Source organism: Pan troglodytes, chromosome 1 (assembly GCF_028858775.2).
Source record: "Pan troglodytes isolate AG18354 chromosome 1, NHGRI_mPanTro3-v2.0_pri, whole genome shotgun sequence".
NCBI classification, from domain to species: Eukaryota; Metazoa; Chordata; class Mammalia; order Primates; family Hominidae; genus Pan; species Pan troglodytes.
In genome coordinates, this window is record NC_072398.2 from 205,709,088 (window position 1) to 205,724,634 (window position 15,547).

Genomic DNA, 15,547 nt, shown 5'->3' on the forward strand with positions numbered 1-15,547 from the left:
ATCACGAGAACTTGTTTTGTCTCCCCTCTCACCCATCTCTGCCCACAAGACTCACACACACCATCGTCTCTCTGTACTAATAGCAGCAGCTAATGTTTGCCTACCATTTACTCCCCGTTAAGCACTTTACATGCACCATCTCTTAATTCCCACTTTACAGATGAGGCCACTGAGACTCAAAACGTTGAAGTGGCTTGACCAGAGCCACATGGCTAGTGTCACATACTTCTCTACTTCTGATTCTGTGGTTCCATTCTTGAAATTTGTTGGGGGGAAGAGAGAGGCTGGCTAATTCTAGTCTAGTCTGTTGCTGCTGACTCTCGCTCATGGTGACTGACTTTAGCAACTAGCAGAAATGGGGTTCAAACTCAGGTCTGTTTCATGTTAGCATGGATGGATTTAATCACTCCCCCCAGAAAGCCTTTGATCACTGGACAGTCTCCTGAGTCCCAGGCCCACTGTGACCACCCAACATTCTACCTAGAGCTCCACTGTAGAGGCAGGCACAGCTCCACCACCCGGCATGCCCTCTCCCAACCCACGCTGGCCCTGGGGTGGGGAGGGGCATAAATATATGTGTTAGTCCTGTTAGACACAAGTGCTGCCCAAGGGCAGCGCCCTGCTCACCATGCTGATCTTCCCTTGGGGGTGAGCCAAGGATGACCCTGAGATGGCTGTCACCACGCTGACTGCTACAGCATAGTAGGTGTTGAACACGGCATTCTTCCTTTCGATTGGACTTCTCAGCAGAGCAGAGTTGAAACTTGGCCAGAACATCCACAAGAAGAGGGCGCCTGGGGGCCAGAGAGGGTGGTTGGCCAGAATCACACTCCTGCTCCAAAGGTCTGAGCCTTGAGGGGTTTTGGAAGAGAATCCTAGGGCTGGAGAGTCTCAGCCTTTTCACTTAGAGTTAGATGGGGAAGTCACGTCTCCCCTCTGAGCTCTCAAGCTGATACCAGCTAACCACATTTTACAGACAAGGAAACAAAGGCCAAGAGGGTTGAAATCTGCATACCCCAGGCCTCCTGAACCTGCTCCTGAACCTGCTCTGTGAAGTGCTTAATTCAAAGGTGTGAATTTAGCAAACACTGCTCAAAGAAGTGAATCATGATGGAAGCGCTTCAGACACCCAGGGGAACTTGGTAAAGGAGGGAGATTTTTTCAGCCAGAGCCTTTTCTGAGCCATTCTGCTCAGCCCAAGTATGAGACCACTCACTCCACCTTGTCCTTACCCAGCATGGCAGACAAACTGGGTATCGTTGCTATCTGATCTTTATCCTCCTTTACGTCGGGTAGAGGCTTTGGCAGGCACCAGGCCACAGTCACCCCAAAACAGGCTGTGAACAGGTAGATGTGCATCATGTTCATGTGGTAGTCTGTCTGCAATAAAACCCAGTAAGAGCAGTGAGTGTTCGCATCCTCTGCCCAGGGGCAAGCCCTGATGGTCCTTGGAGAAAGTTCAGAGCTTCACTTAGGAGGTGTGACTTGAAGCCATGAAACTGGTGTTCAGAGCTTACCCAGCCCAATCCAGCAGGCTTTGCCCAGGCTGGAGTGCAATGGCACGATCTCGGCTCACTGGAACCTTTGTCTCCCAGGTTCACGCGATTCTCCTGCCTCAGCTTCCCTAGTAGCTGGGATTACAGGCATGCGCCACTACGCTGGGCTAATTTTGTATTTTTAGTAGAGATGGGGTTTCACCATGTTTGCCAGGCTGGTCTCAAACTCCTGACCTCAGGCGATCCACCTGCCTCGGCCTCCCAAAGTGTTGGAATTACAGGCATGAGCCACTGCGCCTGGCTTTTTTTTTTTTTTTTTTTTTTTTTTTTTTTTTTTTGAGACAGTCTTGCTCCATTGCTCAAGCGGGAGTGCAGTGGTGTGGTCACAGCTCACTGTAGTCTCCAACTCCCAGGCTCAAGCAATCCTCCCACCTCAGCCTCCTGAGTAGCTGGGATTACAGGAGTGCACAACCATGCCTGGCCAATTTTTAAATTTTGTGTAAAGATGGAATCTCGCTATGTTGCTCAGGCTGGTCTCGAACTCCTGGGCTCAAGAGATCCTTCCCTCCCAAAGTGCTGAGATTACAGGCATGAGCCACCACACCCAGCCTATCAGTAGCTCTTATATGCTTTTGACCAAGGTTCACTTAGGTGTGGCAAAAACCCAGATGGACACGCACCTCACTGATTCCTACTTCTCAGCGGAATTTTAACTCTGCAGGAGTGATGAGTGATATAAATTTTGCAACATGAAGCAACCAGACTTCTTATAATACCAAACTAAGGTCTTCGGTAAATTCTAGGTGTATTCTAATTCTGCATCATGACTATCACATTTTAGTAATGCTTCATAACTTATTTAGTGGGCTACTGGAGAAAGCTGTCAGCTGTGCTTTCTAAAAATACCCAGAATTGGCAGGATTTTTAGCACCATTTCCCACTGACCCCATCTTGGTTTAAGCCACCATCACCACTACCCCAAATTGTTACAATAACCTCCTAACTGGTCTCCCCATTTCCACCCTTGTCTTCCTGCGGACTGTTCTCCACACAGCAGGCAGAGTGACCCTGTTAAAATGCAAGTCAGGCCGGGCGTGGTGGCTCACGCCTGTAATCCCAGCACTTTGGGAGGCTGAGGTGGGTGGATCACCTGAGGTCAGGAGTTTGATACCAGCCTGGCCAACATGGCAAAACCCTGTCTCTACTAAAAATACAAAAATTAGCCGGGCGTGGTGATGCTTGCTTGTAATCCCATCTACCTGGGAGGCTGAGGCATGAGATTCACTGGAACCTGGGAGGCGGAGGCTGTAGTGAGCTGAGATGGCGCCACTGTACTCCAGCTTCGGCAACAGAGTGAGACTCTGCGTCAAATAAATAAACAAGATAAAATGCAAGTCAGATCATGTTACTCCTCTGCTCAGAAGCCTCCAGCGGCTCCCATGTCACTCAAAGTCAAGGTCCATGTTCTTGCCACGACCCTGCAGGATCCACTCTCACCTGACCTCTCGGGCGTCACCTCCTATTGCCCTCCTCCACTTGATCATCCTCAAACCCACTAGCGTGTTCCCACTTTGGGTCATTCAGCTGCCTTAGATGCTGACCCCCAGCCAGGGTGTAACAAGGGCAGGGTGGAGGGAGTAGTCCACCCTGGGTGCAAGCAATCGGGGTGCCTTGTCTGTAGAGGGTGTCTAACAATTCCAAAGCCAACTAAAAAGTCTGTCTGCTTTTTATTTTTATGTATGTATGTATTTATTTATTTATTTGTTTATTTATTTATTTTTGAGACAGAGTCTCGCTCTGTCGCCAGGCTGGAGTGCAGTGGTGCCACCTTGGCTCACTGCAACTTCCACCCACTGGGTTCAAGCGATTCTCCTGCTTCAGCCTCCCATGTAGCTGGGATTACAGGCGACCACCACCGTGCCCAGCTAGTTTTTATATTTTTAGTAGAGACGGGGTTTCACCATGTTCCCCAGGCTGGTCTCTAACTCCTGACCTCAAGTGATCCATCCGCCTTGGCCTCCCAAAGTGCTGGGACTACAGGCATGAGCCACCGCACCCGGCCTATGTTTTTTTTTTATCACCATGTGCTGACAATTCTAAACAGCGTGGGTGGTAAACAGCCCTCCCAGCACCCTGCCATTGTTCTGCCGCTGTTCTCAGGTACCCATGTGGCTTGTGCACTCCTTACCTTCAGGTCTGTACTCAAAAAAAATCACCCCCTTGATGAGATGAAGCTGCCCCTGGCCACCCTCTCAAACAGTTATCCTCTCTCCCCAACTTTTCGTGTTTCTTTTCTCCATTTCATTTTTCTCTGTGGTACTTACCACTCTCTAACATGCTATATCTTTTGCCTATTTTATTGCTTATTGGCAGTCTTTCCTTCTGGAACAGACGTTCCATGAGAGTTGTATTTTCCACTGCCACAAGAGTGCCTGGTATACAGTAAATACCAAATAAATATCTGTGAAGTGAACAAATGATGGTAAAAAGCCCTCAGTCATACATAAAGAGGAAAGTCTATGCAGTTTCCTGATAAGAACTGAAAAGCGGGCTTGCGTTTTTCATCTCTTTGAGCTCCACCAGGAAGGAGTTCAGGAAGAACACTTGGGGATTCTTGGCCTGGAATATTCATTTCTTGAGCTGCCTGCACTGAAATGACTCTGGTCCCTGGTTCTGGTTCCCCCGAGCCCTCCTGCTGAAGAAACCCAGGCTGAATTGAAGTTTTCAGGAAAATGAACACTCAAAATCAGTGCTAAGCCCTCCTCTAGACCAGTGAAGCTAGCAAGTCAAAGATGCAGAGAAGAGAGGAGATGATGTTATATCAATGCAGTCTTTTAAAGCAATCGTTATGAAGACTGCAACAAAGCAGGAAGAGGTTCGGGCTCACAGGGAGTGTTCTGCCTCTGAAATTTACTCCTCTTCTTGACAGCCATGTTTTTACTGTGTGAACTATTTCCCATGCCAGCTGCAGCTGCTTGGACCAGGGTGGAAAAATGACCCAGGGGACTGATCAGATTCTCTCTCCCTGGACTACAGAATTGAGACTAACTGAGAGGAAAGAGTTGTTTTCTGCAGGATCTGGGACATAGAAATGCAGGAACAAGTGGAGGTGGATGGGTGGGTGGAGGGGACACGTGTTTCGCTAAAGAGAAAGCTGGTGTACAGAGATGTTAGATGTACAGAGAGAATCAGAGCCAAAAGATGGAGAGCACAGACTACCTGGCATCTCAGTGGCTTCTCATAGCCAGTTCTAGTGCCCTCCTGAGTCTGGCAGCACCTCCTGCCCTTGGAGGTTCTTTGTGTTTGTTTGGTTTTTAAAACTGTCCATACTACACAGATACACCTTTATGGTTCTTACACTGAATTCTCTTCATTCCGCCTAAGAAAGCTCTGGTGACATTTTCTTCCTGGGAATCAGGGAGTTCTCATTAATCCTTATATTAAGCAGAGAGAAAAGGCAGAAAATGGAAGTGTGTAAACTGGAATCCAGGAGCCCATGGTGATATAAACAAATACATAGATGAGTGGATGAACGGAGAAGCGAAAGCTTTTCCTTACAGAAGAATGCCAACTATTGAAGGAAAGATGGAATTAGAAAACCACCATTGGCAATTATTATAGTACTAATTTATTCAGGGAAGAATCAATGAACACTAAAATCAGTGGGTGAAAGTTGGATGATCAACAGGATTTCTATAGGAAATTATCTCCTCACAAGATGTTTATTAATTACAAAGGGGAAAATAGTAACTTTGCAGTGGAAGATCCTGGCAGGTACCATCTTAACCCAATGATCACAGTTAACACACCCAGTAATGGGGCAAATGGATAGCATGTCTTCTGATATGATATACTAAGAAGGGCACACACGGCTCTTGGAGAATTCCTACCAAAAATGCATACCCACAATCTAATCTTGAGGAACAGCAGACAAACCCATATTCTACAAAAGAACTGGCTGGAAACGTCAAAACATGTCAAGGTCATGAAAGATAAAGAAAGATGAAGAAACTGTTCCAGATTAATGGAATTGAATAAGACATGAGAACTAAATGCAAGATGTAATCCTCGACCACAAAAAATATGTATTTTTTTCTAGAAAGGATATTATTGAGAAAATTGGTTAAATGAGAATAAGGTAATCATAATATATCAATGTCAATTTCTCATTTTTGTTAACTGAACAATGGTTATGTAAGAGAATGTCCCCATGTTTTAGGAAATTGTGTTAGTCTGTTTTCACACTGCTATAAAGATACTTCCTGAGACTGCGTAATTTATAAACAAAAGAGGCTGAATTGACTCACAGTTTGGCACGGCCAGGGAGGCCTCAGGAAACTTACAATCACGGTGTAAGGTGAAAGGGAAGCAAGGCACATCTTACGTGGTGGCAGGTGAGAGAGAGAGAGAAAGAGAGAGAGGAAGTGCCACACTTTCAAACCATCAGCTCTCCTGAAAACCCACTCACTGTCACAAGAACAGCATGGGGGAAACCACCCCTGTGATCCAATCACCTCCCACGAGGTCCTGCCCTCAACACGTGGGGATTACAATTCAAGATGAGATTGGAGGGGGATACAGAACCCAACTGCATCAGAAATATACACTGAGGCCAGTTATGGTGGCTCACACCTGTAATCTCAGCAATTTGGGAGGCTGAGACAGGTGGATCAACTGAGGCCAGGAGCTCAAGACCAGCCTGGCCAATATGGTGAAACTCCATCTCTACTAAAAATACAAAAATTAACTGGGCATGGTGGCATGCCTCTAATCCCAGCTACTCGGGAGGGTGAGGCCCAAGAATTGCTTGAATCCAGGAGGCGGAGGTTGCAGTGAGCCGAGATCACACCACCGCACTCCAGCCTGGGTGATTGATGGAGCAAGACTCTGTCTCAAAGAAAAAAAAGAAAAGAAATGTACACTGAAGTATTTAGGGGTTAAAGTCACCTACACAGATGAAGACAACCAAAAATTAATAAATACAAACTTCCAGGCTGGGCGCGGTGGCTCACACCTCTAATCCCAGCACTTTGGGAGGCCAAGGCGGGTGGATCACCTGAGGTCAGGAGTTTGAGACCAGCCTGGCCAACATGGCAAAACTCCGTCTCTACTAAAAATACAAAAGTAAGCCAGGCGTGGTGGTGTGTGCCTGTAATCTCAGCTACTCGGGAAGCTGAGACAGGAGAATCACTTGAACCTGGAAGGCAGAGGTTGCAGTGAGCCGAGACTGCAACATTGCAATCCAGCCTGGGTGACAACAGTGAAACTCCATCTCAAAAAAAAAAAAAAAAAAAAAACTTCCCATATTCCCTCCCAGACCATTGTTCTTTTTTCCACCCCAAACATCCCCAGCTCCCTTGAAGAAGATGCCATCACACTCTCCCTTTCTTGCTGCGGTCTCAGCCTCCTGGCCGCCTCTTGGTCACTGATGATGTCAGCTCCTGCCCTTCAGCCTTTCTCTCCATCATTCTTCCACAAATGATCTTAGTCCACCCAACTCCTTCCCTCTCGGCTCCTTGACCGCTCGTCTCTTTCCCTACGTTACACTTCTGCCACCCACTGTCAAGCCTTAGACCTTGTCATTACCGGTAACTGTTGCCTCCGAAGCCTCAGTTTCAAGCATCGCACCTGATAACCACCCACCTCCTATCTGTCCGGCTCACTTCCTTAAATTGCCTCCCTTCAGCAGCTCCAGTCAACGCAGCCTGAGAACAATGCTGATGATGAAAATAACAGCACTGCTGCAACACTTACCCCACGCCAGGCACTGTCCTAAATGCTTTACAACAGTGTTCAAAATTGAACAAGTGTTCGTTCTCTTGTTCAATTCTCCCAACAGCCCTAGGAAGTAGCATTATTCTTATCCCCATTCTGTAGATAGGGAAACTGAGGCACAGAGAGGTCAACTAAGGGGCCCAAATGGATTCAGCTAGTGTGGGTTGAGCTGAGATGTGTACCCAGGCTGCCAGGCTGGGCTCCCCATTTTCACTCTCTCTCCTTTCTTAACCAGCTCAGATTTTGTGGGCTACCGTTATACTCCCTCCTTTGCAAACAGCCCCATCTCCGGTCTCCCTTGGGCTTTGGGCTCACTCTGGGCAGCACCCCAGGCTGGGCAAGTTCAACTCTGCTTATTCCACACCTGCCCAGAGCAGCTGCACACAGCCCTGGTCAGTGATGCACTTTCCACCAACTACAATCCCTAGGGACCCTGGTGCCAGCCTGCAGTCCCGCTGCACCCCTGCAGCCCTCTCACTCTCTTCCACTCCCACAGATGACCATACCACACTTTCCCTCTCCGCAAACCCCATCCCTCCTTCCCACCCTCACATGAGGCTGATGATGGTGCCTCTTGTTTCTCTGAGAAAATACAAGGAATTAGTAAGGCATTTTCTCCTCTCCCTGCGGGAGACTCAACCTGTGGCACCCACCACCAAATCTGCCGGCCTATTCACAGTCCCTGCCATTTCTCTCGTTAAGATGAACTGTCCGCCTCAGGAACGAGATGGTGGTTCTCTGGAGGCTGAGTGCCGTTTGCGGTGCCCAAGGAGGCCGAGCTCTGTTGCTGCGAACTCCAGTGGTCAGACCTGCTCATATCTCAGCATTTCTTCAGGACTGACCTATCCCGGAATGGTGTGGAGTGCAGCACATACACTTGTCACCGAGCCACCATTCTGGCTCCAAGGCTGCATCTCTCCACTGGACTAGCGAGAGGTTTGTCAGTGTTTTGCTCCTGGGTCTGCTTCCGGCTGCTTATTTGAATCCTTGCTCTGCGATGGACTATTCCCTGGCTGCAGCCCTCACTCTTCATGGTCACTGGGGCCTTGGACAAGTTGTTACTGACTATGTTCATGGGGATGCCTCGCAGAAAGCTGCCAAGGCAGGGCTTTTGGCACTTTCAGCTTTAACCTTTGCTGGGCTTTGCTATTTCAACTATCACGATGTGGGCATCTGCAAAGCTGTTGCCATGCTGTGGAAGCTCTGACCTTTTTGACTTCCTACTTTGAAGAATTGATGTATGCCTCTTTGCCTCTGCTTTGTCATGCCGTTAAGCTCACAATAAGGAAGAAATAACAGATAAGTCCATTGGTGGACAGCCTTCTTCTCTTAATCACAAGATTATTTTCAGAATTTAATCTTTGAGGAAAAGGTTTGAGAGGAATTATATCTAAGTTGTGAGACTGAGTTCTGTATTCTGGTGAGTTAATGGGGTTGCTTCCCAGCTTCTTATAAGACTCACAGTATAACTAAACATGATATATCAGCTTTTGCCTTTTAATTTCTCAATCTCTTAAAGACAATCCAGCTTTATTATGATTAACATATGATCAAACTTCCATATTTGCCTTGGGAATAATGGACGAAGGGAAGTACTCTTAATTCATGAATAAAAACTTTGCAGAAAATTAGACAGTGTTTAATTTTCGAAAACTTCCCTCTCTAGTCAGCAGATACCACCTACTGATGGTTACATATACTAGGGAAACTTTAAAATTAGGAAATGCTGATATCTCATATTATAAATTTCTAAATCCTAGGAAGAAACGCTTGGAGTGCTTCTGAAGATACAGAAGTTCCATTTAAGGGCAAGTTTCCCCGTAGACGTATCAAAATATTACCCATTGTAAACTGAGATTTAATTCTCAAATGTATTCTACTTGTTCTAAAACAATCTGTCCACAAATATAAAACTATAAGTAATAAACTGTTATTTTCGCACAATGGGAATCTCTAATGTGAAAATGTATTCTATGAAAATAATTTTTTTAAGTAAAATGTTGTATATATATATATAAAAAAAAAGATAAACTGTCCCTGCATCGCCCTAAAGGTATCAGTGCTCAAAATCCCACTCCTGCTTTCCAACTCAAAGGCTTGACTCTTGCAGTTCATCTCTCTTCTGTATCATCAGGTTGTTCCTCTCTCTATCGGATTATTGCCCTCCTGCTTCTCCTCCATTTCTCTGTTCCCCTTTAGAGCAAAGTCCTTGGCAGGGCTGCCCCTGCATGCTGTCTCCACTTTCTCATCTCCTGCTCTTGAATCAGTCAAGCCAGGCTTTTGCCTTCATCCTCCTCTACAACCATGCATGCCAAGGTCTCCTGGCCAAATCCAATGGCTACTTCTCAGCCCTCATCCTACGTGACCTCTCAGCAGCATTCGGCCCACCTGGGGCCCTCTCTTTCCTTGCCTTCCAGGACCTCACGCTCTCCTGGGCTTCCTCCTGCCTCTCCAAGCACAATTCTGTCTCCTTTGTTGGCTCTTACACATGTCCCCCCTCTAAAATGCAGGGTGTTCTAGGACTCAGTCCTCAGACTTCTTCCCATCTCTCTTTATCCTCACTCCTGAGTGATCTCCTTGGGTCTCATGGCTTTAAACACCATCTGTATTGTAACAACTCCCAAATTTATATCCCTAGCCCTGACCTTTCCACTAAGCTTCAGACTTGTACATCTCCATTCAGTGTCTCCACTGGGATGTTTCATACACATCTCTACCCCTGCCCAAACTTGACCCTAACGCTACCACATTTGACACTGAACTCTGAGTTTTCCCCTCCAGATCTATCCCACCCCAATATTCCCCATCTCAGTAAATGGCACCAGCAGCCGCTGAGTTGTGCGAGATGAGAACCTTGAAGTCATCTTGACCCTCTCTCACCCCACGTGCAGTCTATCAGCAAATCCTGTCAATTCTGCTATTAAAATATAGTCAGGATCCAATCACTTCCCACCACTCTCACAGCTATTGTCCTAGTCTGAGTCTGGATGATGGCCATCACTGCCGCTCTGGTCTCCACCTGCTTCCTCTCTTGCCCCTTCAGTCTTTTCTGAACCCAGAAGCCAGAGTATCTTAAAACATAAGTCAGATCATAGCTCTCCTCTGCCCAACACTCCCTAGTTCTCCCTGTATTTCTCAGAGTAAAATCCAAAGTCCTTTGGGACACTGAGGCACAGTAAAGGGGCTTCATGCCTTTTTTTGTAAACATGCATCATCTCATGTGATTAATTCAATTACTCCCTCAAAACCCTATGTGGTAGTACTGCTACCCTCATATTACGGACGAAGAAACTAAAGCTCTAAGAGGTTAAATTGCCCAGAGTCACACGGGGATTTATGGCAGAGCTGGGATGCAAACCCCAGCCTTTGACTCCAAGTCCAGTGCACTTTCTTCTAAGCCAGGCTGGAACTGTGGGTTCTCGCTTGGGTTCTGCCGCTATCTTGCTATGTGATCTTGGGCAGTCCCTTCCCCTCTCCAGGCATCAGCTTTCTCACCTATGAGATGGGAAGGTTGGCTATGTCCTCACTCAGGGTCAGGGTTACAGCAGAGGAGCTGGGAGAGCCATTTGGATTGGCCTTACCTTCACAGCTGCCTTCAAACTTAGACTTTCGACAGGCTCTCCCAATGAGAGGACATGTGCAGTTACTGACACGCACTGACTGAAAGAAGATGCTGGCTGTACAAACCTGCTGGACCCACTGCTGGTGAGGCTCTGAGAATTAATTACTTTTATACAACCATAATTACATCATGAATAGCACAATCCTACAGGATTATACTGTAGTAGTTAAAGGACTGGTTTGTTGTGTTTAAACATTTGCACAGACAACACTTTTGTAACCTCATTTGGGTATCTATCTATCTATCAATCTTTTCTATTCTTTTTTCTTTTTTTTAAATTTGAGATGAAGTCTTGCTCTTGTCCCCCAGGCTGCAGTGCAACGGCACAATCTCGGTTCACTGCAACCTCCACCTCCCGGGTTCAAGCGATTCTCTTGCCTCAGCCTCCTGAGTAGCTGGGATTACAGGCACCTGCCACCACGCCCAGCTAAATTTTGTATTTTTAGTAGAGATGAGGTTCCACCATGTTGACCAGGCTGGTCTTGAACTCCTGACCTCAGGTGATCTGCCCTCCTTGGCCTCCCAAAGTGCTGGGATTACAGGTGTGAGCCACTGTACCCAGCCTGTCTGTCTGTCTGTCTGTCTGTCTGTCTATCTATCTATCTATCTATCTATCCACCTACATATTTATTTAGAGATGAGGTCTTGCTATGTTGCCCAGGTTCGTCTCTAACTCCTGGGCTCAAGCAATCCTTCCAACTCACACCTCAGCCTCCTGAGTAACTGAGACTACAGGTGCATGCCACCACAACTGGATAATTTAGAAAAAATTACTTTTTAGAGATGAGGATCTTGCTATGATGGCCAGGCTGGTCTCAAACTCCTGGCCTCAAGTGATCTTCCCTCCTCAGCCTCCCAAGTAGCTGGGATTACAGGTTGTCTTTATTTTTCAAAACCCCAGAAACCCCACCAAATGGAGCTTTGGGCCCTTTTCTCCCAGGTCCCTCCTCCCAGCACCGTGACTCACGTTGAAGATATTACTGATGACCATCCTCATGGTGCCTAAAGCTGTCACCTCCACCAGCACCATCACCACCAACTGCACCAAGTTGACGTACCCCAGGACAGCACCCGCTGAGATCAGCACCGACAAAGCACTCGTGGTGGCCAGCCGAATACTGGGGGAGAGAGGGAGAGCCAGGATGACTGAGAAGGAAGGATGCCTCTCACTCATTCATTCATTCATTCATTCATTCATTCAACAAACACTGTTGGGCACCTACTTTCTGTGGGAATAGAAGACAAAATTTCTACCCACCTGGGCGCTGATGCTGCAGAGTGGAGTGGCCATCTCTTCTCCCGTTAAGGTGGCCTCTGCACCCTGAGCCATGTGGTCTGGCAGATGACTTAACCACTCTGTGCCTCAGTGCCTTCATCTATGAGGCATTGATCTACACACACTCATCCGACTGAGGATGATCGGGGTGACTGTTCCCTCAGGGGATCTGACAACTGGGATTCTGTCCAGTCTTCTTTTCTGCTGCCATCATTCAGATGCTCAACAGAGGGCACTCTTCCCCCGCAGGCCTGCCCACATCCAGTCACCCCCATCCTCATCAGGCGCCACTGTCCCTTCTCTCCCTCTCTGTGGCAGTGGAAAGAAACTGGATTTGGAATCAGGACAAGCCTGGCTTCCAGTCCCAGCCTTGCCACTGGAGTGGCTATTTCATCTCACTGAGCCTATTTCTCCTTCTGCAAATTAAGAATGATGATCAAACGTATCCCATGTTGGTGTCCTGGGGATGTGAAGGAGTATTCTTCCTATCGGTGTGTCTAGCACCAAGACTGGCACAAAGAACCAACTCCTGAAAAGATGCTAGCCTTATTAACACTATTACGATTCCTTCCTTCCCTTGACCAATGAGCATGCTCAGGAGGAGAAAATGATTTTTGTCTTGAAGGCACTTATGATCCAAAAAAAAAAAAAATGTACTTATGATCCAGACAGGCTACACCACGAGCCTGTCAACTAAGAATATCTGTGATATCACAAGGCTAGTGGGGTTCATTGGAAGGAGAGGGTGATGCTGACTGGACTTATCAGGGAGGACTTCCTGGAGGAAGTGGTACTGAGCTGGACAATCCATGGCCATCCAGTCTCCCCTGAGCAGCTTGCTCTGAGACTCCCTCCTCCCTCTGGGAGTTAATGATGACGATGCTACAACCACAGCAACAGTGATGATAATGATGTATTATAAGAGCATTTTGTAAAACAGGCTTGTAACAGCATCGCCTCTTTTAAATTTTAACCCTATAAGGCTGGGTGCAGTGGCTCATGCCTGTACTCCCAGCACTTTGGGAGGCCAAGGCAGGTGGATCACTTGAGGCCAGGGGTTCAAGAGTGGCCTGGCCAACATGGTGAAACTCTGTCTCAACTAAAAATACAAAAATTACCCGGGCATGGTGGTGCATGCTTGTAATCCCAGCCACTCTCGAGGCTGAGGCATGGCAGTCGCTTGAACCCGGGAGGCAGAGGTTGCAGTGAGCCGAGATTGCACCACTGCACTCCAGCCTGGGCGACAGAGAAGACTCTGTCTCACAAAAAAAAAAAAAAAAAAAAAAAAAAAAAAAAAAAATTAACTCTCTGTAAAATCGTGCTAGCTCACCATTCAGTATCCCCATTTTACAGAGGTTCATGTAGAGGATTAAAATTGACTTTTTGGAAACAGTCATGCCAGCTGATCACAAATGTGAGTTTCAAATCCAGCTGGCCTAGATCCAAAGCCTGTGCTCTGAAGTCTGGACTCAGCTTCCCCAGTGTTTGCTGCAGACTATGCCCGCTTAAGCCTCAAGGACTTTAGGGGAAGGTCAGAAAAGGGCAAGGGCATGGGGAAGGAGTCTTACAGGGACCAGGAATTTAGAATAAGGGGTTACTCAATGTTCCATCGTGCCTGGACAGGTTATTCCTTTTAAGTGGGTGTTCATTTCATTGACAAAGGCTTAACTCAGGAGCGTGTGTGCCAGTGGCGGTATTTCATTCCTCAAGGGCCAGTTTGTGCTGAGGAGGTGCTAAGAGAGTGATGTGCAGTGGTCAGGAGCGTATTCTCAGGTCTAGGCTGCCTGGGCTGGAATCTTGACTCAGCCACTTTCTGGCTGTGTGATCCTGGGCAACTTATTTAATCACTCTGTGCCTTGGTGCCTCCATTTATAAGGTGGACCCAATGCCTCTGGAGCCACGGTAAGGGCAAAGTGAGTTGATATATGTCAAGCACAATAAAGGAGTTGGTTATTGCTATTATCTTCTAGGGAGAGTCCTGCAGATTTCAAAATACATTAAAAATATCACACTTTTAAGGCCAGGAATGGTGGCTCACACCTGTAATCTTGGCACTTTGGGAGGCTGAGATGGGAGGATTGCTTAAGGCCTGGAGTTTGAGACCAGCCTGGGCAACATAGTGAGACTCCATCTCTACAAAAAGAAAAAAAAAAAAAAGCTAGGTGTGGTGGTGTGTGCCTGTGGTCTCAGCTACTCAGGAGGGTGTAATTCCAGTACTTTTCGAAGCTGAGGTGGGCAGATCACTTGAGCCCAGGAGTTTAAGACCAGCCTGAGCAACACAGTGAGGTCCTGTCTCTGCAGAAGACAGAAAAATCAGCTAGGCGTGGTGGTGTGCACCCACAGTCCCAGCTACTTGGGAGGCTGAGGCAGGAGGATCACCTGAACCCAGTGAGGTTGAGGCTGAGTGAGCCATGATCGTGCCACTTCACTCCAGCCTGGACAACAGAGTGAGACCCTGTCTCAAAAACAGTTTTAGGCCGGGCACAGTGGCTCAAGCCTGTAATCCCTGTACTTTGGGAGGCCTAGGCAGGTGGATGACTTGAGGTCGGGAGTTCCAGACCAACCTGACCCACCTGGTGAAACCCCTTCTCTACTAAAAATACAAAAATTAGCCAGGTATGGTAGGGGGCTCCTGTAAAAAAATTTAACTCAGGAGGCTGAGGTGGGAGGAGCACTTGAGCCCAGGAGGCAGAGGCTGCAATGAGCTATGATTGTACCACTGCACTCCAGACTGGGCAACAGAGCAAGACCCTGTCTCTAAAAAAATAATAAATAAAAATTTAAAACATCCCACTTCAGGGTTCCATTTATTTTCATTTTTGTTCCAATAGCCATTTGCTAAGTTATCAGTATGTGAGGAAAACAAAGAACAACGTTGAATAAGATAGGCCCCTCCCCTGAAGGGACTCAAAACAGAACCAAATCAGTCCCAAATCAAGTGGCATAAGCTGGAGTGTTGCCAAGGGTGAGTACCCCATCCCCAGGGGCAGGCCTGGGCACCACCCATCAGCACAGCCCTGACGGGAACCGGTCAGGAAGGAGCCAGTTTCAGCAGGGGTCACCCCTAGGGGGATCCAAGCAGTCAGGGGTGGGGCAGGGGAGTTCACTCGGGCTGCTAGTGACTTCTCTCCCTTCTCGTCTTCCTGGATTGAGTCAAGAACAAACAGGTCCCTGTGGACATCAGATGAAGGGAGCAGCCCTAGACTGTGGGGCAGGAGGCTGAAGGCTGGTGTGACCTTAAGCTAAGGCAGCGACACCAAACCAGGGCCACCACCATTTGAATTCCCCCAGGGTGCCCTTTGTCACTTCCCAGGTGGACACAGTGTGTGTATGCGTGCGTGCGTGCGTGAGTGTGTGTATTGAATTCCGGTGGGAATT

At 47.5% G+C, this 15,547-nt stretch overlaps 2 protein-coding genes across 8 annotated transcripts in view; one reads left to right on the forward strand and one right to left on the reverse strand.

Moving 5' to 3' along the window:
* The window catches only part of LOC456645 (rhesus-like protein), a 57,374-nt gene that overhangs the window by 29,041 nt on the left and 12,786 nt on the right, over positions 1 to 15,547 (reverse strand). For 4 of the 7 annotated variants that reach the window (XM_054680760.2, XM_054680735.2, XM_054680692.2 and 1 more), the window contains 3 exon segments: positions 11,861 to 12,011; positions 1,233 to 1,380; positions 628 to 794 (listed from right to left, as the gene is read on the reverse strand). In XM_054680760.2, the coding sequence (XP_054536735.1) occupies positions 628 to 794; positions 1,233 to 1,380; positions 11,861 to 12,011 (466 nt within the window). 7 annotated transcript variants of the gene reach the window in all.
* LOC112207632 (succinate dehydrogenase [ubiquinone] cytochrome b small subunit, mitochondrial-like) lies at positions 7,975 to 9,277 on the forward strand. The gene is given in 1 exon segment (XM_024353617.3): positions 7,975 to 9,277. A coding segment is annotated over 1 exon segment (480 nt). The 5' UTR covers positions 7,975 to 7,998; the 3' UTR covers positions 8,479 to 9,277.